The 18,858-nt window shown below is 43.1% G+C and overlaps 1 protein-coding gene across 2 annotated transcripts in view; it reads left to right on the top strand.

Annotated features, from left to right (window-relative positions):
* SPRED2 (sprouty related EVH1 domain containing 2) overlaps positions 1-15,295 on the top strand; it is a 67,754-nt gene extending 52,459 nt beyond the window's left edge. For both annotated transcript variants that reach the window (XM_030447625.1, XM_008494985.2), the window contains exons 5-6: positions 11,225-11,374; positions 11,797-15,295. In XM_030447625.1, coding sequence (XP_030303485.1) covers positions 11,225-11,374; positions 11,797-12,447 — 801 coding nt within the window. In that variant the 3' untranslated portion in view covers positions 12,448-15,295. The remainder of the gene's footprint in view (positions 1-11,224; positions 11,375-11,796) is intronic.
* The last annotated feature ends 3,563 nt before the right edge of the window (positions 15,296-18,858 follow it).

The raw sequence follows: 18,858 nt of genomic DNA, 5'->3' as shown, positions 1-18,858 counted from the left end.
TGAGGGGGATCTGATTTGAGGCAAGGCACCTAGGAAAAGCAAGTTATTTTCCAACCAGCTTGTTTACCCCCTACCTTGTTTTTTTATCCCAGCTGTGCCAAGAGTGGAGCTGGCATGAGGGAGCAGGAATGAGATTGCAGGGGTTATCTTAGCTCTGTATGTGAAACCACAGCCAAGGGATGTGATTTGACTGGTGCATCCTTTGCCTCAGTGCTGCTAAGAGCCAGCGGAGTGGAGAGGGGGCTCCTGCCATCTCCTTTTTACCAGCACAGCTGACTCCCACACCGAGTCAGCCCTTGGGAAGTGAACCCAAAACCAGCCCTACAAAAGAAAGTGAATGCCTTTCCTGTGATTAAGCTCTTTGAGCCAGCTTGTTGTAGGGCTGGAGAAGCAGAAGTTCTGGCTCAATGGAAACCGTAAGAGTGATCTCCTAAGAAAGCTGCAAAAATTCTCTGCCACCCTATTGATAGTCATAGTACCACCTGAGGTTCACTGCATACTTGTCAACAGTGGATGCTCAGCCTTCTGTGAGACAGCTTCACTGCAGACCCTTACTGTGCTTGTGCCAGTAAAGGGGGTTCATACACTCGTGGCTAAGCCTACCTTAGTATTTGTGGCCTTTTCCTTCTTCATGTTACTACTGTGAGATTCATCCTTTGATTGAGACAAGGAGATAACAGGATAGCTGAGGAAGTGTTGATGGGGGGGATGTGTTATGGCCAAATGTTACCCTTTTACCTTGAAAATACACGGCTGATATTCCTGTTGTTTTCCATTAGGTTCCTTCTTTAATCCGGGCCAGGCAGTAAGCTTTTGAAGTGGATAGTCCTTGTCTGACTGCAGGGTGCTGGAAAAATTCTGCAGAGGTAGAAAATGGCCTTTTCCAATTTTTTAGTATACAGCCTAAGGAAGTGGATCTCAGCAAGCAACTGTATTTGCAAGCTGTAATCTCTCCGGCTGCTGTGTTTGAACAAAACACTTTTGTCCCAGGGCGCTTGCAGGAGGAGGCACCAGGGATGCCATCTGGATTTGGGATGTCATTGCCCAGCCCCAGGTGCCACCTCCAAAGGTGACAGGCAGAGTGGTCCCCACATGGGGTGTAAACAGGGTTGGAAAGAGACAGAAGAGACAGGGGACAGAGTGATGATTGACAGCTTCCTGTGCCACGGCAGAAAGGATTGAGGAAACCCCACGGTGCTGGTGGGACCAGAGGGATTGCAGGTCTGGAGCGAGCAGGCAAAGCCATACTCATCCCTGGCATCCCAGCCTCTCTGCATAATTTAGAGGGGAAAAGAAGCCTTTGGCTCCTGGTGCCAAGCTTGAGTATCCGTCTTGGCAGTGATATGAAGGGGGCTGAGTCAGAACTGTGGGGCAAATGACTTTGTTGCCCTGCTCTTCATGATAGAGCTAATAGTTTCTATGTGGTGTTTAAACACTGGCAAATCTGGTTTGAATCTACAGTCGCATGTAACAGGTAGAAAATAAAAAGAAAACACAAGCAGTTCAGGTCTCTTGCACACCAGAGTTTTGTTAGTCTAAATTTAATTTTGTTGCATCCTCTCAAATGTTTTGGGTTGTTTGTTCTTTGTTGGTTTGTTGGTTTGTTTTTTTTTCTTGTTTGGGGTTTCTTTTTTTGGAGAGTTTAGAAAGGAAGAGGAGGAGTCTGGTAAAGCTAAACAATGAAATGTGCTTTTTTACTTGGGGCTTCAGGAATGGTTTTCCTTTAAAGTGGCAGGCTCCCTTGTTTGCCTCTTTAAAGGAAAGAGAAAAAAATCAACATTCTGAGTGAAAAAATACTGCAGAATGGTGTTCCCTCTACCTCTAGGCATGTGTTTGGTAGTAACTGAGGATGAGTGACAGAGCAAGAGAGTCCAGGGAGCTCAAAATGGACCTCTGCCCAGTACAGAAATGCATTATAAACAACTGCATCTAAATAGCCCTGTTTCCTTCCCTCACCTGCTTAATGTGTTTTACCAAGGGTCTGTTCGCCCTGTATCTCGTAAATATTTTACGAAAATTAAATCAGAAGTGATTATGGGAAGCAGTTATCTGGCTCTGGCTTGGTAGGCAAAAGGAGAGGGAAAGGCAGAAGTAAATAAGTACCACTGCATTTTTAAGCAGAGCCTGAAATATTTGCAATGCATGCGAAGAGGGTATTTTAAAAGTTTGCATCAGCTGTTGGGTTCTATTTTAGTGATGAATTCCAGCTAAAATAATGTGGATGCTCAGAACTGTGAGAATAAATGACCCCTAACTGACTTCTTAAAATATCCTATCAAGTCTGCTGTGGAAAGTTTGCATTTAACTGTTTTTTCTCCTCTGTTTGTGACCTGGTGCATTATATAGGAGAAGCGTGCCGCTGAACTGGGAGGCTGAAGTGTTGAACTTGTACATGGCAAAGACATTAATGGTGCATTATGTGCACTGATTCTTTTAGCTTAGCTAATCTAATTGTCATGAGCATTTTTCTTCCCCCTACCAGTCTTATTCTTTCTCCCCCTCCTGCCTTCCATCTCCCCAGCTGTGCTGAGCAACAGTGCAGGCTCTTGCCATCCCCTGCTCACGTGCAAGGTTTTAACACCCCCTTGGCTGAGCTTTATTCCTTTCTTTCCTAGCACCCCTACACATGTTCTGAAAGGAAAGTTTTTCAGCAGTGTTTGCTATGCTGAGTTTCCTGTTAGCACGTTGAAATTAGGAGGTATTGCTTTTCAAATTACTTGCAGCTATGCTGATGGCAAGGAGGTCAAAGATGGAAGACTTCAAAAAGGAGCAGGCACCCACCACCCTCTCTGCCCCTCCTTCTCCCCCTCATCTCTGCCCCCTACTTTGCCTGGAGACCCTCCTGTACCAGCAGGGCAAAAGCCTATCCTGGTGGTCAACTGGGGCGAGGCAGCTGAAACAGAAAACATTTTGGGCTGGATTCCTGTGGTTCTCCACCCAGGCATGCACACAGAGCAGGTGATGGGACCGGTGGGAGGGAGAAGCAAGGACCATAACGTCCTTAACGTGGTATGGACCTCTGTGGCCATCTCCCATGGCCTTAGTGGAGGACAGCTGTGGTAATGTGGCTAATGTTACTTGTTAGAGGAGTGAGGCCTTGCTGATCTTTGCAGAGCTGTAGAAACTCAGATATCGGGCTGCTGATCATCCTGACAATGCTGTAGGCTGCACCAAGATGTCATTTCCAAGGCATAAACACATTAGTGGAGCCTTTTATGAAAAATGGAAGAGCATGCCTCTGTCCCGAGATGGTTTTAAGTAATTAGTTGGTTTAAACAGTTCCCAGATGTAGGTAGAAAGATGGTGCTGAAGCAATGTAGTTCTCAGCTCTCCAGATTTCCAAGGACAAAAGTGTCTCTGTAGGTAGGCAGAGCCATCCCACCCTCACCACTGTGCCCTGAAATTTCTGTGCTGCCTGGGGAGCAGCCATAGCAGCTGGGGCCTGTGGTTTGGGGTTTTTTTTCCCCTTTAACAGCATTCTGGTTTTCCCTTGTAAGTACCTGATGCACAGACTTTTCCTTCCATAGAAGCAGTGCTCTGGCCCAGTGGTGCAGTAAGGACAGGGCATCATCTGGGAAGAAACTGGTGTTTGGATCTGCTAATAGCCTCTGGTCCTGGGCAGAGTCTGAGCAAAATGGGTACCGTCTTCAGGCCTTCCTTTTCTGACTTTTGCAGGCATTTTCCTTTGTATCTCTTCAAAAGCCTGCTTTTGCAGACATGTGTCTGACACCTTGTATCACTGGCAGTAGCAAAACAGCAAAATCTTGCTGAGGTTTTCCCCCTTACCACATCTGAGGGTTTGCTGCATCATTAGACCATATCTGATTCTTATATATTCTTTTTACTCCTCAAAATTGAGCTGTTAAGACACATCTGTTGTCCATGCAGATCTGAACCATAATGCCAGAATCAGGTTTAGCGTTAGCTTAGTGGAGATTATATTGTGCACCAAATCCTTGTAAATGTTCCTTAAGTTGTGCTGACTTAAGACAGCATGGCCACTAGCATCTTCCTAGAGCTAAAACTATAACCACAAAATTTAAAAATAAAAAAGGTAGTGGTAAAACTAGTCAGCTTTCTGTGCTTTACATTGGTATTTGTGTAAGTGGTGACTAGGAAACAGTCCAAACATTTCCGAAATTATAGTCCTGTTGTGGTTTTAGAAAAGTCTGAATCCGTGCTTATTGTAATGGTTGTGTACAGCCAATTCATCTTTGAACTATACTGAAGTACGATCCAACATAAAGCTTTTCCTTCAGACTCTCTGTGAAGGAGTAGAACTAGATTCAGCTTCAATGGTCTTCAGTGGATGAGAGTGTCAAAAGGTTTCCAAAATGTTTGGAAGTGATTTCTTCAATACAATGTTTATCTTCAGCGATAGGAAACAAACAAATATGAGAAAAGCATTTTCTTCTGTGGCTTTATCTTGCTTTGACAAATTAAAAGCTTGTACTTAGTAGACAGGAGTCTCAAATCATAAGTTTTTTCACGTTGAACCTTTTTCTTAATACTTTGATAATCTAAGCATCCTTTGATGTGGGCTTTCCTGAGTATATGGGGCACACTTAAGAGGGTGGAATGAGAGTGTCAACTGTTCCTTTTCTCGTTTTCTTGAATGGAGAGAAAAGGTGTTTTGAAAAAAACAAAATAATTATTTTTGCTCTATCCCCTCTGCAAAGTTCAAAAGTGGTAAACCAAATTTCTTTAGACCTTTTTTTTTTTTTTTTAAATAATAACTTTTTTAAAAGCTGGAGGGGAAAGGAAGAACTTGTTCTGGCAAGATTAAGCTGAGAGAGTTCTGGAAGAACTTAAATAAATCTTAATTTTTCTGGAAAAGTGGAATTTTGTTTGCCACGCATCCAGAATAACTCCCAAACTTCTTCTTTGTGTAGTTCATAAACAGCAGAGGCTCTGCAGATAGGTGCTTTCTCAGTACTGCTTGCTGGCTGTACCATTTTGTCAACTTTATCATTTTGCCTTTCTGTATAGATAGCACAGCTACTTTTTCCCTTATTCTAGCAAAAGAAAAGGGCCAAGTGAAGAAGAGCTGGGGCTCCCACAGGATGGCACATGGGCAGAGCATAAAAACAAATGGTTCTGGTTGCTTCTGGGTAGCTTGTCATGTGGGTCTCAGCCAGAGGTGGCCAGAGTATGGCCAGGAGGAGTATGCAGTTTCCCAGCTGTCATTTTTCCAGGCTCATCCTCAAGCCATGAATTGGTGAGGGAGATGGGTTTCTTGTCCTGGGTATGACGAGATGGTGATGGGCTCCTCTTTAACAAGTCCAGGCTTCCCAAAGGAACACAGGTGCTGCTTTGAGGAGGTTTGGTTGTTGCAGAAGGCTGTCTTGGTAAAGGTGAGACCTTGAGCCCCCACCAGGTTTTGGATTTCCATTCTGCATGTTGACAGTCTGTCTCAGATACAGGTGATGCACTGAGCAGGCTTGCACAGCAGTGAGAGATGGACCAAAGCAGAGCATGGCAACAGGGAGCAGGTCAGCTTGTCAGGGGGCTTATTATTTGCAGAGGTCATACTCTGGGTTTTATTCCTTAGGGACCATTTCTTCTGAAATTACTTGTTGAACATCAGGATACTTCTTTTCCCCCTTGTCTTCTCCACCTCATGTAACCAGTAAAATCCTAGAGGGAAAATAAATCATCTAGTCTTGCTTGACCCGCAGTGATTGTTGACAGCAAGCTTGCAAATGCCTTAGCTGGCTGAGAGTACTTCTGGAAGTTAGAAGTGACAGAGCTCCATAATTTCCCTCTGGCAACCAATTTCTGACAAGCTGCTACAGGCTGGATTACTTAATATATTATTTCGAGATTAATCTTTCTTCTTTGTTATGGTCACCTTTGCATGTTGCATCACACAGAGTGAACCTATTCTGTAACAGACATTAAAGACAAGATGATCAGTCTGGAGCAGTAGAAGGCTTCTTTTTGTCACTTTTTCACAGTAGATGCTTATCTCAGCATATTACTTAGGCATCTGATTAGCCAGCCAATCTTGTGTAACAAATCCATTTCAATGAGAAGTAAACTGCAGTAAATCACTAATGTAATCTTCTTTACTAATGACTAGGGTTTGGTTTTTCTTTTTTAATCTAACAAGTCACTTCTGAAAGTCTGAGGGGGAAACAGAGGCTTTTTTTTATTATTATTATTAGTTTTGTTTTATTTTTATATGATCACAGTGCAGTGACTTGTGTGTAGGAGCCTGGTGTAGTTTCTCAAAGCAGCCATATCAAACATGCAGTATGTGTGCTTGCTCAGATACATACAACTCAAAATGCTAAAGGAAATATGTTGCATGGGTTTTATAAAATTACTGTTATAGTCGTGATTAATGATTTTGTTATCCAAGCAGTGAAACCACAAGACTTCAAGACCTCCATAGCAATCACAAAGCTCCAGTACGTGCAGCATAAATTTTTGATTGAGCATCTTAGGGCGTGTTGAAGCAGAGTTTCTTACTGGACTCCCTGTTCTAACAACTTAGTTTTGGGTTCATTTCTCTTATGTGGCTACTGGGCATGTTTTCAATAGTTTCCCCCTGAAAAACAAATACTGGAGCTGGACTGGTTTCAACAGGCTTTAGAGGAAGACAGTGTTTCTAGTGGCTCAGTGGTTTGGGACATGTTTTTCTGTGGCTCTGGAGACCGTGTCCTTTCTAGATGTGTTCCTGTTATACAAGTGTGTTGTATTTGGGTGACTTGCAACAAACCTCTTATGTCTTCCCTCCCTACCATCCTCAGAATTTTCACTGCTAATTCTGGTGGTAGAAAATCACATCCAAAACCCAGTCTTGTTGTGGGGACAGAACTGGTTTTCTGCTTCCATAACTGACCAAGTCCTCACAATTATTTTTGATAGTGGCACTTGTCTAAAGATGATAGCACTTTTTCTTTGAGAATATGCCTGATTTTTGCCAGTCACAAAGTCCAGGTACAGTCCCAGTGGGGTGGCACTGAGACAACAGTATGCTTTTGAAGGCCTGAGCATCATCATGTCTTCTATTCTCAGGAACTTACTTTTTTTTTTCTGTGGGTTTCCGTATATCTTCTTGAGCCATGTTTTAACTATGGGATCTGTCAGAAGTACCTCCTTCTGTTAGAACCTTATCTAAGCACATTCCAACGAATGCTTCATAATCTTATTTTCTGAAGGATACCAGAAGAGTAATCTCCTGCTACTTATATTCCCATGGGACTCATGATTCAGTAGGCTTTTCTTCCTATCTCCACGGTTCTTTCCATCATCTCTTTTCCATGCTGGGCAGACCCAAACTATTTAGTTAGTGGTTGTTGAGAAGCTATTCCATGTCCTCAATTTTTCTGACCATGGCTCTGTCAGCTTGCCGTGGTGGAAATATCTTAATGGCACAGGGTGGAGGGGAAGCAAGAACTACAAACAGATTGGGGTTTACTGCTGCTTTTTCTTTTTTTTTTTATCCTCTGGTGTTGAGCCACCGATCTGACAATGTCACAGGACTGTCTGTGTTTGCCCAAATACCTCTTTCCTAAGCAGCAGTGGCTGGCTCAGAGTGCATCATTGTACATGTCAGATTAAGATGTTTCCATCCCTTTGCATTTTGGAGGTACTTATGGTGAGGTTGTTTAACATGTATTCTCACAGTGTTACGAGATTCTTAAGTTTTCAGGGTCAGCTTTCATTGGCATGCCCTTGAATAAATTAAGATTCATCAGAAAACTTTGTGATGTTGTTGACATCATTGGTGAGTATGCTCACCAGCATAGGGGAGGAGCATGTGGGGTTTCACTGATGACCTTCTGCTTCTGAGGGGGGTGTTTTCTACTTGTTCCGAATCTTGAAACCATTCATTCCTGTGTTTCAAGAGCCTTCTCTCTTCTCCTACAGAAGATTAAGCTTCGATGGGGGATCTTGTCAGAAAGAAACAGTGCTTATCCCAGCCGATGGTCAGCAAGGAAACCCTGCAGGCAACATTTGTCAGCCGGTTGCCTTTAGTGTCACCAACCAGGAGGCAGCTGTAACTTTTTTACAGATGAGTGAGCAGAGAGCTAGTCTTGGATAGCTTACTTTCTCACTTTCTGGGCACTCTAGAGTAAGTGTTTGTGTTGGCAAACTGCCCTTCTAATCTGAGGACACTGAACATGGAAATGCAGCAATTTTTAATAAGGTGAAAGCAGAGACCAGAACCACAGCCTCTGTGGTATGCTGCAAACAGGATTTTTAGCCATGTCAACACGTATAGAAGAGAGGCTCGGTTGCCCTGCTGGGTCTGAAGGAGAATAAGGTGTGGAGCAAGGCCAGGTTAGGTAAGAATCAGGCAAAATAAATATCCTACAGCCTCTTTTCCAGTTGCCCATTGCAGAAATAGTGCCTTGCCCAAGAGGCAACCAATAGCACGCTGCTTGGAGGGTTGGTTATAGCTCCCAGCTGCCCCATTGAGATTATCTAGCAGTTATATCCAGTTTGGGATTTTTATTTTCATCTAGGAGGGTGAGGGTGTTGCAGGCCAGTGTGTCCAACCTCCTCCAGTTGCATCATTTTCCCAGGCTTCACTACTCTGACAATAAGCACCCATGATGATTTCAGAGCTTATCCACGAAGGGCTTGTCCCAGCAGGGCTCAGACGTGGTTCCTGTGAAGGTGAAGGGTCCAGCTGGCTGGCACAGGACCACATTAAAGCCCTGCCTACTTTTTGATTCATGCAAGTCAAAGTTTAACTTTGAGAGCATGCTGCAGGCTGAGGCTGCCTAGGCCGTGGGATGTGTGCCTTTCTGTTGTTGTTCTGAGAAGCTTAAATTACAGCTCTGCATCTGGGTCTGCACCTCATGCAACACTGCAAAAAGGTGCTTGCATGAGGCAGGTGTTATAACTAAATTTTACCTCCTCTCAGGTTTTCCAGATAAGTTGGAAGCTTAAGGTTATTATGAGGTACTTGCTTGTAGAAGCTGCTCTTTTTGCTTTTGAAATGACCCCAAAATATGCTAGATATTTTTTGACCTAAAGTTACAGGCATTATGAATTAGCTGTGGTGAGTTTAAAGCCCAGATTTTGAAGTGCCTTTGTTTAGTAAGTTATGAAGACAGGGCTGCTAAAACAGCTTTTTAAAAATAGCTCAAATATCAGACCAGATGCACATTAGAGGAATTGTTAACTCTCCTAAGAGTTGTTCCGCTTCTAGGTACTTGTTTAAAAAACAAAACAACCAAAATGAGCACATGCATTGAAAGTCTGTTCCTAAATGAGTGGGTCTGGGTCAGCCATTCAAAACTCATCCTGCTGGTTGTACCTCTCAGTTAACCCAGCCTAGCTTTACATCACATTGCAAACAGATCTGTATATTTGCTTTCAACAAAGTAAGTTGGGAGTGCACAGCTTTTAAGTGCTATACCAGTTAAAGAAGATCAACATCTATTTTGTGTTGTAATGCCTTTAGGTGTGCTCACCTTTGGACAGAGTCTTGCAGAGTGTTGTTTTCAGAACAAACAAATATGCACAATGAGTGTTCTTGTGTTCCTGGAGTAAGAGACATGTGTAGTACATTCATTGGAAAATATTATTTAGAGAGTGCATTCTTGACAAGGAGGAAGGTTTTTCAAGTAGAACCAGTCTTCTCCCACTACTGGTGCCACTTTTCTCCACTCTTGAGGTTGTGTCTCTAGCTAACTGTTGGGGCAAATGAAAACGTTTCCCTTGGACTTGTAGCTGCAGGACAGCTTGTTAGTTGGAGGAGGACCACAAAGATGAGGAGGAGGCTGGATTACCTCTCCTGTGCAGACAGGCTGAGAGTGTTTGGGTTGTTCAGCCTGGAGAAGGATCCAAGGAGACCTTAGAACAGCCTTCAGGTACCTGAAGGGGCTACAGGAAAGCTAGGGAGAGTCTTTTTACAAGGTCTTTTAGCATCAAGATGAGGAGTAATGGCTTTAACCAGAAGAGGGTAGATTTATCTTAGATGCTACGCAGAAATTCTTTCCTGTGAGAGTGATAAGACTCTAGGACAGGTTACCCAGAGAAGCTGTGGGTGCCCCATCCCTGGGAGTGTCCAAGCCCAGCTTGTATGGAGCTGTGAGCAACCTGGTCTAGAGGAAGCTGTCCCTGTCCATGTCAGGGAGGTTGGAATGAGCTGGTTTTTGAAGGTCCCTTCCAAGCCAAACCATTTTCTGATTTTTTTCTAAGTTTAAAGCACCAACATTTTACATGCAGTGTTACATGCTCTTCTGATTGTTTTGCATGGAAGCCCTTTTTCCTTCTCCTGGTCTGTTAATGTATTTAATGTATTTTAATGTATTTAACAGCTGTCCTCTGATGTTCATATGAAAAAGTCCAACCAATCTATGGAGAGAATGAAAGGGCAAAATCTTGAATGTCTAGAACACTGTATTGGAACTGGTTTAACCTAGGAAGGGCTATGGAGGAGAGGATGGCTAAGACTGGTACCTCACTGTATATTTTTCCAGGAAGAGAAATATGTGTATTAAGAGTTTGTGTGTATTGGCAAGACCATGTTATTGTGTGATATTTCACCCTTTCATGATCGTTGTTGTGTAATGATGTAATTAATTAACCTAAAGAAAGTACTCACCATCAGTCAGGAATGTATGTAAACACAAGTAGCATTCATTGCACTTGAGAGACCAGTGACAAAGCATGGAAAAAAAAGCCTGAAGTTTTTAAAGGAAGGCTGAGCATTCAAGTATCCTGGGATGAACTGGAATTCAGTGAGTGCTTGGAGAAGAACGTGTAAAGGATTTCTTGGCTTAATGGCATGCCTGCGGGTTAACAAAATTGCCAGCATTTTTGTAGCCTGGGTAACTAGTGGGGTACAGCCTGGGCACACTCTGTCTGAGTCTGCCCACAGGATTTCCAGGATTGCATCATTTGACAGAGTTTAACATTGCTCTTCAGGGTGAGCTTCTGACACAAACACTGATTATCCTGCAATGCCCAGTGTAACAAATAACATGGCAAGCGAATATGAGTGGTGTTGGTAGATATGTCATGGGTAGGCTATGGCATATTATTTTTCCATGTGTGTGGCGACAGCTTTTATGGCCTGGCAACAGATCTGCTGCTTTCAAATATTTTATGTGAAACTTTATGAAGCTGCCTGCTGTCAAGTGTTGCCAATATCGCAGGTGTGCACGAAGTCAGTGAGTGGCAAAACATCTCTTTTAATACCACTTGCAGTAACAGCTGATGGTGTGACAATCTTTTTCCCCCTTTCCATTTTAACCAGAACGCTACAGATAGCTCCTCTAACTCCTCTCAAAAAAGGGAACAGCCTGTGAGAACTCTGGCTTCTCCTGCATCCTGCGAGCATCGAAGAATTTGCACTCGTGGACACCTTCATGACCATTACAGCTCTGATCACTACCATCTAGAACAAGTAAGGTTTCTTTCCAGCGTTGCCACCTGAAGGTTCCTGTCTGCCTTAGCTAAGATGGGTGTTTGGTTTTCCCCCCACATCACGCCCCACCTTCCCTTCCTCCCCTTTCTCAGCTTTAAATGCCTTCAAATGTTTTGGGTTTGGGTTATTTTTGTTTTGTTTTTTTTTTAAAAAGGGTTACACTGTGATTGAATATATTACATTGTACCTTTTGCACACATAGAGCATTGCAGGTCTGTGACAGTTGTTTTCAGTCCTGAGCCAAAGGCTGGAACTCATGAGATGGGTCATGGTGAAGGGTGTACTGAGAAGGAGAGACAAAACTGTTAAATGTTGGCTTTCCACTAAGCAAGCAGACAGTGATGGCTGATAGTGAAGCAAGCTGATTTATCTTTTCTCCCTCTTCATCCCCTCTTCCACAGTCAGTACCACGTTCCTACCGGCACGTCAACTTTCCAGATGATGATGAGGAGATAGTGCGCATCAATCCTCGGGAAAAGATTTGGATGACTGGATACGAGGACTATCGCCATGCCCCAGCACGAGGAAAGAACTTTGATCCTGATGACATGGATTCCTACGTACGTTTTGCCAAAAGCGAGGCCTCAAAACACGAATACACTTATCCTTATGTAGACAACTCGGACTTTGACCTGGGTGAAGATATCAAGGGTGCTGTGATAAAGACTCAACCTGTCAAATTCAAGCCCAGGAGGAAGGAAGATGGTGAGAGGTCACGGTGCGTGTACTGCAGGGACATGTTCAACCACGAGGAGAACAAACGGGGTCAATGCCAGGATGCTCCAGACCGCGTCAAGACTTGCATCCATCGAGTGAGCTGTATGTGGTGTGCAGACACTATGCTCTATCACTGTATGTCCGATCCAGAAGGAGACTATACAGATCCTTGCTCCTGTGACACCAGTGATGAAATGTTTTGCCTCCGGTGGATGGCTCTTATCGCCTTGTCTTTCATTGCTCCATGTATGTGCTGTTACTTGCCGCTTCGGGCTTGTTACCACTGTGGGGTCATGTGCAGGTGCTGTGGTGGAAAACACAAAGCTGCTGGATGACTACAGAGGGATTCGAAGTGTTACATTTTTTCTGTAGTTCAAGGAACACGTTGGTTTTGGAGCATTGAGATCACTCATTTTGATGCAGCCCACTGTGCCCAGCAGCATCCAGAAACCACCAGTTTGGATCACTTTACGTTCGGTCGTTTGGGGCTCACACTGCATTGATTTGCTCATCAAGTGTTCTAACTAACTAACCTACCGCATAGACTTTTGTATTATTAATCTGTAATCAAAACAGACTGTCTTGTACATGTTTATATTATTTTTTTTTTTCAGTTTAAATGAGTTTGAGAAAAGAACTGCTTAAATGGTGGTGGATTGTAGAACATCTCCAGGTTGTGCCCGTCTTGCCTCCACTTGTGCGGTACCACCAGCACGTTAGCAAGCTTTGGCATTTTTAGAAACAGGGTGGTGCAGTGAATGAAATCTCACTTGGAAGATATTTTAACTTGCCATCAAGTTATTGTGTGTGTATAGAAGGTGTGCTAGTAACAAACTTGTACCAGAACACAGTATTTCTGTCACTAGTTTTCTTGGGTTTTTTGTTCTGTTTTCCGAAGCCAGAATAGCCATCTAAGCTGCAGTTTGTCTTCTAGAGTCCATCGTCATTTCCTTCAGCAAATACCTTAAATGATTTCTCTGTTCATAAAGCTCTGTGAACAGAAGACAAGGCTCAGTTACCATAGTCACATAACCATTGAGAATCTGGTAGTTCTCCTTACCTGTAATCATTTCAGACCACTACTTGAAAGGGAAACTTAAATTTTAGGGTTTTCTTTTTTCCTTAAATAACATTGGAAAAATAAAACTGTGTTTTCAGAGTTCTGCCCAAAAGAAAGGGAAGCTTTTTCATTAGCCAGCCATGTAATCATCTGTGAATAAAACACTATGGTTCCAGATGAGGAAAATTGTTGTTATGCAAAGAATTACTAACAATGCAATGTCAAAAGCACTATTATGGCAGTTCTGGGGAAATGCTGCATTAAGTGGTGGATTATATGGAAAATAGTATTTGTTTGTTTGTTTTCTGTATAATACGTGAGCATGAGAACACAAGTGTCCACGGTAGAAACTGCATTTAGTAATCTAAACAGATATTTAAAATCAAAAGCCAGGATGTTAACCACCACTTCCATCCCCTGACCTCCAGATGCTTACACATGGCTCGACCTATTGTGCGTGCAGCCGGCATGTCCGTGAGTCCCTGTGCAGGATTAAGCGTGTGAGTCTTTAAAGGGGCCAGACTGAAGCATCTCCCTGGTTTTCCCCTCCCCAGTTCACCACCCAGATTTATCAAGTGGATGCATAAGGTGCATACAGCAGGATAAGATTACTTTAAATTTTTTTTTTTAATATTTTTTTCTTTAATGTCATGTTGTCTTGTGTACAAGGCTTGTAATTAGCTTGGAAAAAGAGTATTTTTCTAATATATTACAAGGAATAGCCAAATAATTTTTATTAAAAAATAAAATGATTTAGTGCAGTGAGCTCTAACTAGCATAGTACAATCTGAATACTTTGAGGCAGCTAGGGATTGGCTTGTCAAAGCTGGCACTGCTGTTCCTGCCATAATTTCTTTCTGCAGTAAATTGCCAGTGGTCGCATGTCCTTTCCCTCCCTCTATTGCACATTGACATCAGTCTTAAAAGAGAGGATTTTTTTTTTTTTTAATTAATTTGCCAAATAAATGTAAAAGGAACGCTTGCCATTCTTTCTTGGTGGAATGTCCCAACGATTCCTCTGAGAGTTAATCACAGCTTTTTAGTCAACCATGAATTAAGTATGCAATGTGCTTATACACTGTAGAGTTTGGTAGGCTTAATTCGTAGCAGTTGCTGGGGATTTTTTCGGTTGGGAAAAGAAAAAAAAAAAGGAATGATAGTGGAAAAGGGATGGAGTGTTACACTCTGGGTGATATGTCTGGGTTTGCTGAATGAAATATAAATATTTTGTGCCTAATAGCAGTTGACAAATCTCTCAATGGTGTCTAGTAAACATCAAGCCAGCCTCGAGAAAAAAAAAATAATGGAACAACCTTCTCCTTTTATTTCTGTTCTCAAAGTTGTTTCATGTATACAAACATCTGTAAGATCTTCTCTCTATAAAGCACAACACTACAAAAAGATCTTACAGCTTTTTGTCCGGTCTTGAAGTGCCCCTATTTATTTAAGTAAAGTAGACATGCTCCAAGCCTTTCTGTATGTCTGGAAATAAAAGTTTGGAAAAAAAAAATCCCTCTTTTTTATTTTTATTTTTATTTTTTCTTCCCCTCCTTCTTCCTCCCTCTTGAGTTTTTGTAATACTTGTAGATTTTGCTGCGTGTGTTATTTGGTTTGTGAAGGCAGTGGTGTAAGGGCACAATGATAGAAATGGGTGGGTTTTTTGTAAATATTTCTCCTTAATTTCCACACTGCTGCTGAACAGTGTGTAGCATTCTCCCAGTCAGCTTTGCAATACTGACATCAATCATTTTGAGAGAAATTATTCAGATTTTATTTTTGTATCTGTGGTAACAAAACATTAACCAATTTTTTTTTCTGTTGTGGAAAGGTTTTTGTTGGTTTTTTTTTTTTCGTTTTTTTTTCCAAGCTATCGCTCACGTTAACAAATTAAAGTGCCTGAAGCCTCATCATTATTGTATCTATATACTAAAAGTTAAAACCCTGTTGTATTGATTTTTATAAGCCTTTTTACCTCTGTGTAAAAAAAAATATATATACAAGTGTATGATGTACATTTTAGTTCTTAACTTCTTTTTTTATTGTTTCTAATATGTATGATCAGTGTAGCTATTGCTTTAAAATGTACCATGTAAATATAAATACATCATATCAAAATGACACTGTTTATTGTTATTTGGCTGGCTGGAAAATGAGGGGAAACAAAATGGTGCCAAGAAGTGGGGACTTCCCAAGGACCTTGGAGTTTCTGAGGAAAAAATGGATTTTTTTTATTTTATTTTTACGATTTTCAGTGGTGAATGATAACCACACATGCCCAAATGTATCAGAGGGAATGGGGGCAGGTATTTTTTCAACTGTTTTTCGGGTGATTTTTTCAGATGTTTCACAGATATTGGGGGAGGAATGTCACTGGGGGATCGGCCGGGCCTTGGGGCACGGCAGAGGCCCTGGTGCCCATGAGGGCAGATGAGATTTCCTGCCCCCCTGTGCTCCCTTCTTTTCTCAGCCTTCATCCCATGTGCTGCTTTGGGCTGGGTGAAGTACACCATAGGGATTGGTTTTTGTTTTATTTGGCTTCACCAAAGCAGGGATGGGTCCCAAAGAAACAGGGCTGGCTGACATGGCTGCCGAGCGAGGGCCACCTTGGTTCATAGAGGGTAGGAGTCTGCAGGGCTGGTGAGATGCTGCCACTGAGGAGAGGCATCTGGAGCTGCTGGCACTGCTGTCCCCACTCTGAGAGGTTTATTGTAGAAGATGGAAGAGGAATAACCCAGTTAAAACAGGCACCAGGCTGGAGCAAATTGACTGAAGAAACCAAAGGAAAACCAGTGAGTACATCTGAATTTTTAATTATTTCCAATGGGACCAATCATAGATTCATCTGGGTTGGAAAGGACCCCTGAGATCATCAAGTCCAACCCTTAATCCACTGCCACTGTGGTTACCAGAGCGTGGCACTGAGTGCCACATCCAGTCTCTTTTTAAATATCTCCGGGAACAGAGAATCCATCACCTCCCTGGGCAGCCCATTCCAATGCCTGATCACCCTCTCTGTAAAGAATTTCTTCCTAATATCCAACCTAAATCTCCTGTGACAGAGCTTAAGTCCATGCCCTCTTGCCTTACTGAGAGCTGCCTGGGAGCAGAGGCTGACCACCCCCTGGCTACCCCCTCCTTTCAGGCCAACACCACAAGTTTCTGAAAAGCCCAGCTGTGTTTGTAGGTAACTGATAACCAAGCCATGCTTTCTTTTGTTCCATATGCTGCTGCTGAATGACAAAGCAGCTTCAAGTAAGGGGAGGCAAAGAGCACGGGCACCAAACTACCTGCTCTTCTCAGATAAAAGGTTTACTTCTTGCAGTGGCAGTGCTCTGCCTCACCTGCACCTACCCAGCAGACAGAATGAAGTGCCTGTTGCATAAGTATCCTTGACAGTGGAATGTGTCTGCATTTGCTTTTTAGTGGTTTATATTTGTATTCACATGTTTCTAGATTTAATATATGTTCATATAATGGTGTAGTGAAATGAGGCAACCAGGTGCCACTAATTATAGGTAGTGAGCATGAGCTTGTGTTAAGCCCACCTGTGCCTGATTAAGGCAGGCCCCAACTGTGCATGAGCAGCATTAGGGGGCCAATAAAAGGTGAGGCCTGAGGCACAGGCTCAGCTCACTCCTGAGCAAGCCAGCAGAGAGATCAGTTGAATCCAGAGCAGTAGCACTGAGCTGGGCTAACCAGTCCTGAGGGCAACAGACTCAGAGGCACTCTTTGTGCCCTTCTGCTGGAACACCTGTTGGACCTCAGAGCGCCCTGCCCCAAGAGAGGTTTGTTGTGCAACATAATGGTGCTGGAGTCCAGAGAAGGGCAATGAAGGTGGTGAGAGGTCTGGAGAACAAGTCTTGCAAGGAGTATCTGAGGGAGCTGGGGTTGTTTAGCCTGGAGAAAACGAGGCTGAGGGGAGAGATTGCCACTCTCTACACCTCCCTGAATGGAGGTTGCAGCAAGGGGGAGGTTTGTCTCATCTTACATGTAACAAGTGATAGAACAAGAGGAAATGGTCTCAAGTTGTGCCAGGGGAGGCTGAGATTGTATATTAGAAGAGCTTTCTTCCCTGAAAGTGTTATCAAAGACTGGAACAGGCTGCCCAGGGAGGTGGTTGAGTCACCATCCCTGGAAATGTTTAAAAAACGTAGATGTGATGCTAGCACAGACCTGGTAGAGTTAGTGGTTGGACTTGATCTTAAGAGGTCTTTTTCAATCAAAACAATTCTACAATATAAACATATATTCCTTAGATTTATGGTATAAGTGTATATTTTTTACAAATTTAAAGAAAAAAAAAAAAGGCTTTGGAGGCTTTGTGAAGGCTGTGCACCATAGGTCAGGTGGTGTGTTCAGGAGGACACTTGTTGCACCCAAAATCGCTTAGTCTGCACTGGTATTCACTCCATCCATGGCTAAACTGAGGGCAAAGGGACTGCAGCAGCCTGTTGTCTCCTGTTCATCTTACTCTCTTGACTAATCATGGCAGGAAGACATCAGTGCCCTTCTGTGAATCAAAGGAGTTGCTTATGCCTGGAGGTTTCTAAACTGAACCAGTAAATAGTGTGTTTGGACTCTAGTAGATCTGTGAAAAATGCAACCACCAATGAAATGTGAGGTACTGTGAAAGGCAATCTACCTTCTACAGCCTAATCCATGCTGAGATGCCACGCTTACATCTGCTGATCATCTGGCACAGGCACACTTCTCTTGGAAAGATGGAGATTTAGTTTGGAGAGGACACAGGTATTGTAAGCATTATAGTAGTAAATGTATGAATTGCTAATGAATGTGAATTGCTAATATGAATTGCTTTGTAGAACAAAGTCCTTTCACCCAACCTTGAGTTTTAGGCACTGACAAATGCAGCTTGGTGTTTTATAGCAGAGACCTGACAACAAATGGGCTACTACCATTGCCTGGGGCAGAATGGTTCTCCTGGCTTCTCTTTCTCTTGTTATGGCAGCAGGAGCAATGCAGACCCAGTTCACCCCCAGGCCATTCTCCTGGGGAGGCATCCTCGGGTTCAGACAAATGTTAATGCAGCAGTCTCTCAGCTGTGTGAATTTTCTCCTTTTAGCCTGTAAAACAGAGACAGAGGGCAAGGAGAGGATTTTCTTGGCTAGGCTCACCAGGAAACCTGCATATGCTTCCAACAAGCCTTTCCTCATTAAAGCAGTTATCAGGTCAGCAATTGCAGGGGGGATGGAGGGCAACTGTGAGCGATACCCAGTGTGGATCTCTCCAGCTACAACCACTCTGCTTTCCTGCAAGGCACCAGGGCAGAGCAGTGTGAAGCATTTCTCATGATTGACTGCAGCTGCCCAGCATTAGCTGCAGGGGAAGAATTTTTGCATGAGGAGGGTTCACCCAGACTCAGTAACAGAATGTTTTTCTCACTCTGGTCAGAGAGCTGTCCTTTAAATAGGCAAAACTGACTTAGAATTTGTGGCGTGAGTATCCTGAGCACAAGTCCACCACCACCTTCATCCAAAGGTTGTCTTTCCTGTCAGTCTGAAGATTAAATGGGAGGTTTGGGCTTCTACAGTAACCTCACAGCCATGGAGCAGAAATCAAACCAGGAGGCCCAATAACAGGGAATGTGTAAATCTCCTTTCTCAGCTAATTCCACTTGGAAATGCAAATTGGAAGTAGTTGTCAGGACTCCTGGAAACAAGAGGTA

The sequence above is a fragment of the Calypte anna genome, chromosome 3, assembly GCF_003957555.1.
Source record: "Calypte anna isolate BGI_N300 chromosome 3, bCalAnn1_v1.p, whole genome shotgun sequence".
NCBI classification, from domain to species: Eukaryota; Metazoa; Chordata; class Aves; order Apodiformes; family Trochilidae; genus Calypte; species Calypte anna.
This window is presented reverse-complemented; position numbering and strand designations above follow the sequence as displayed.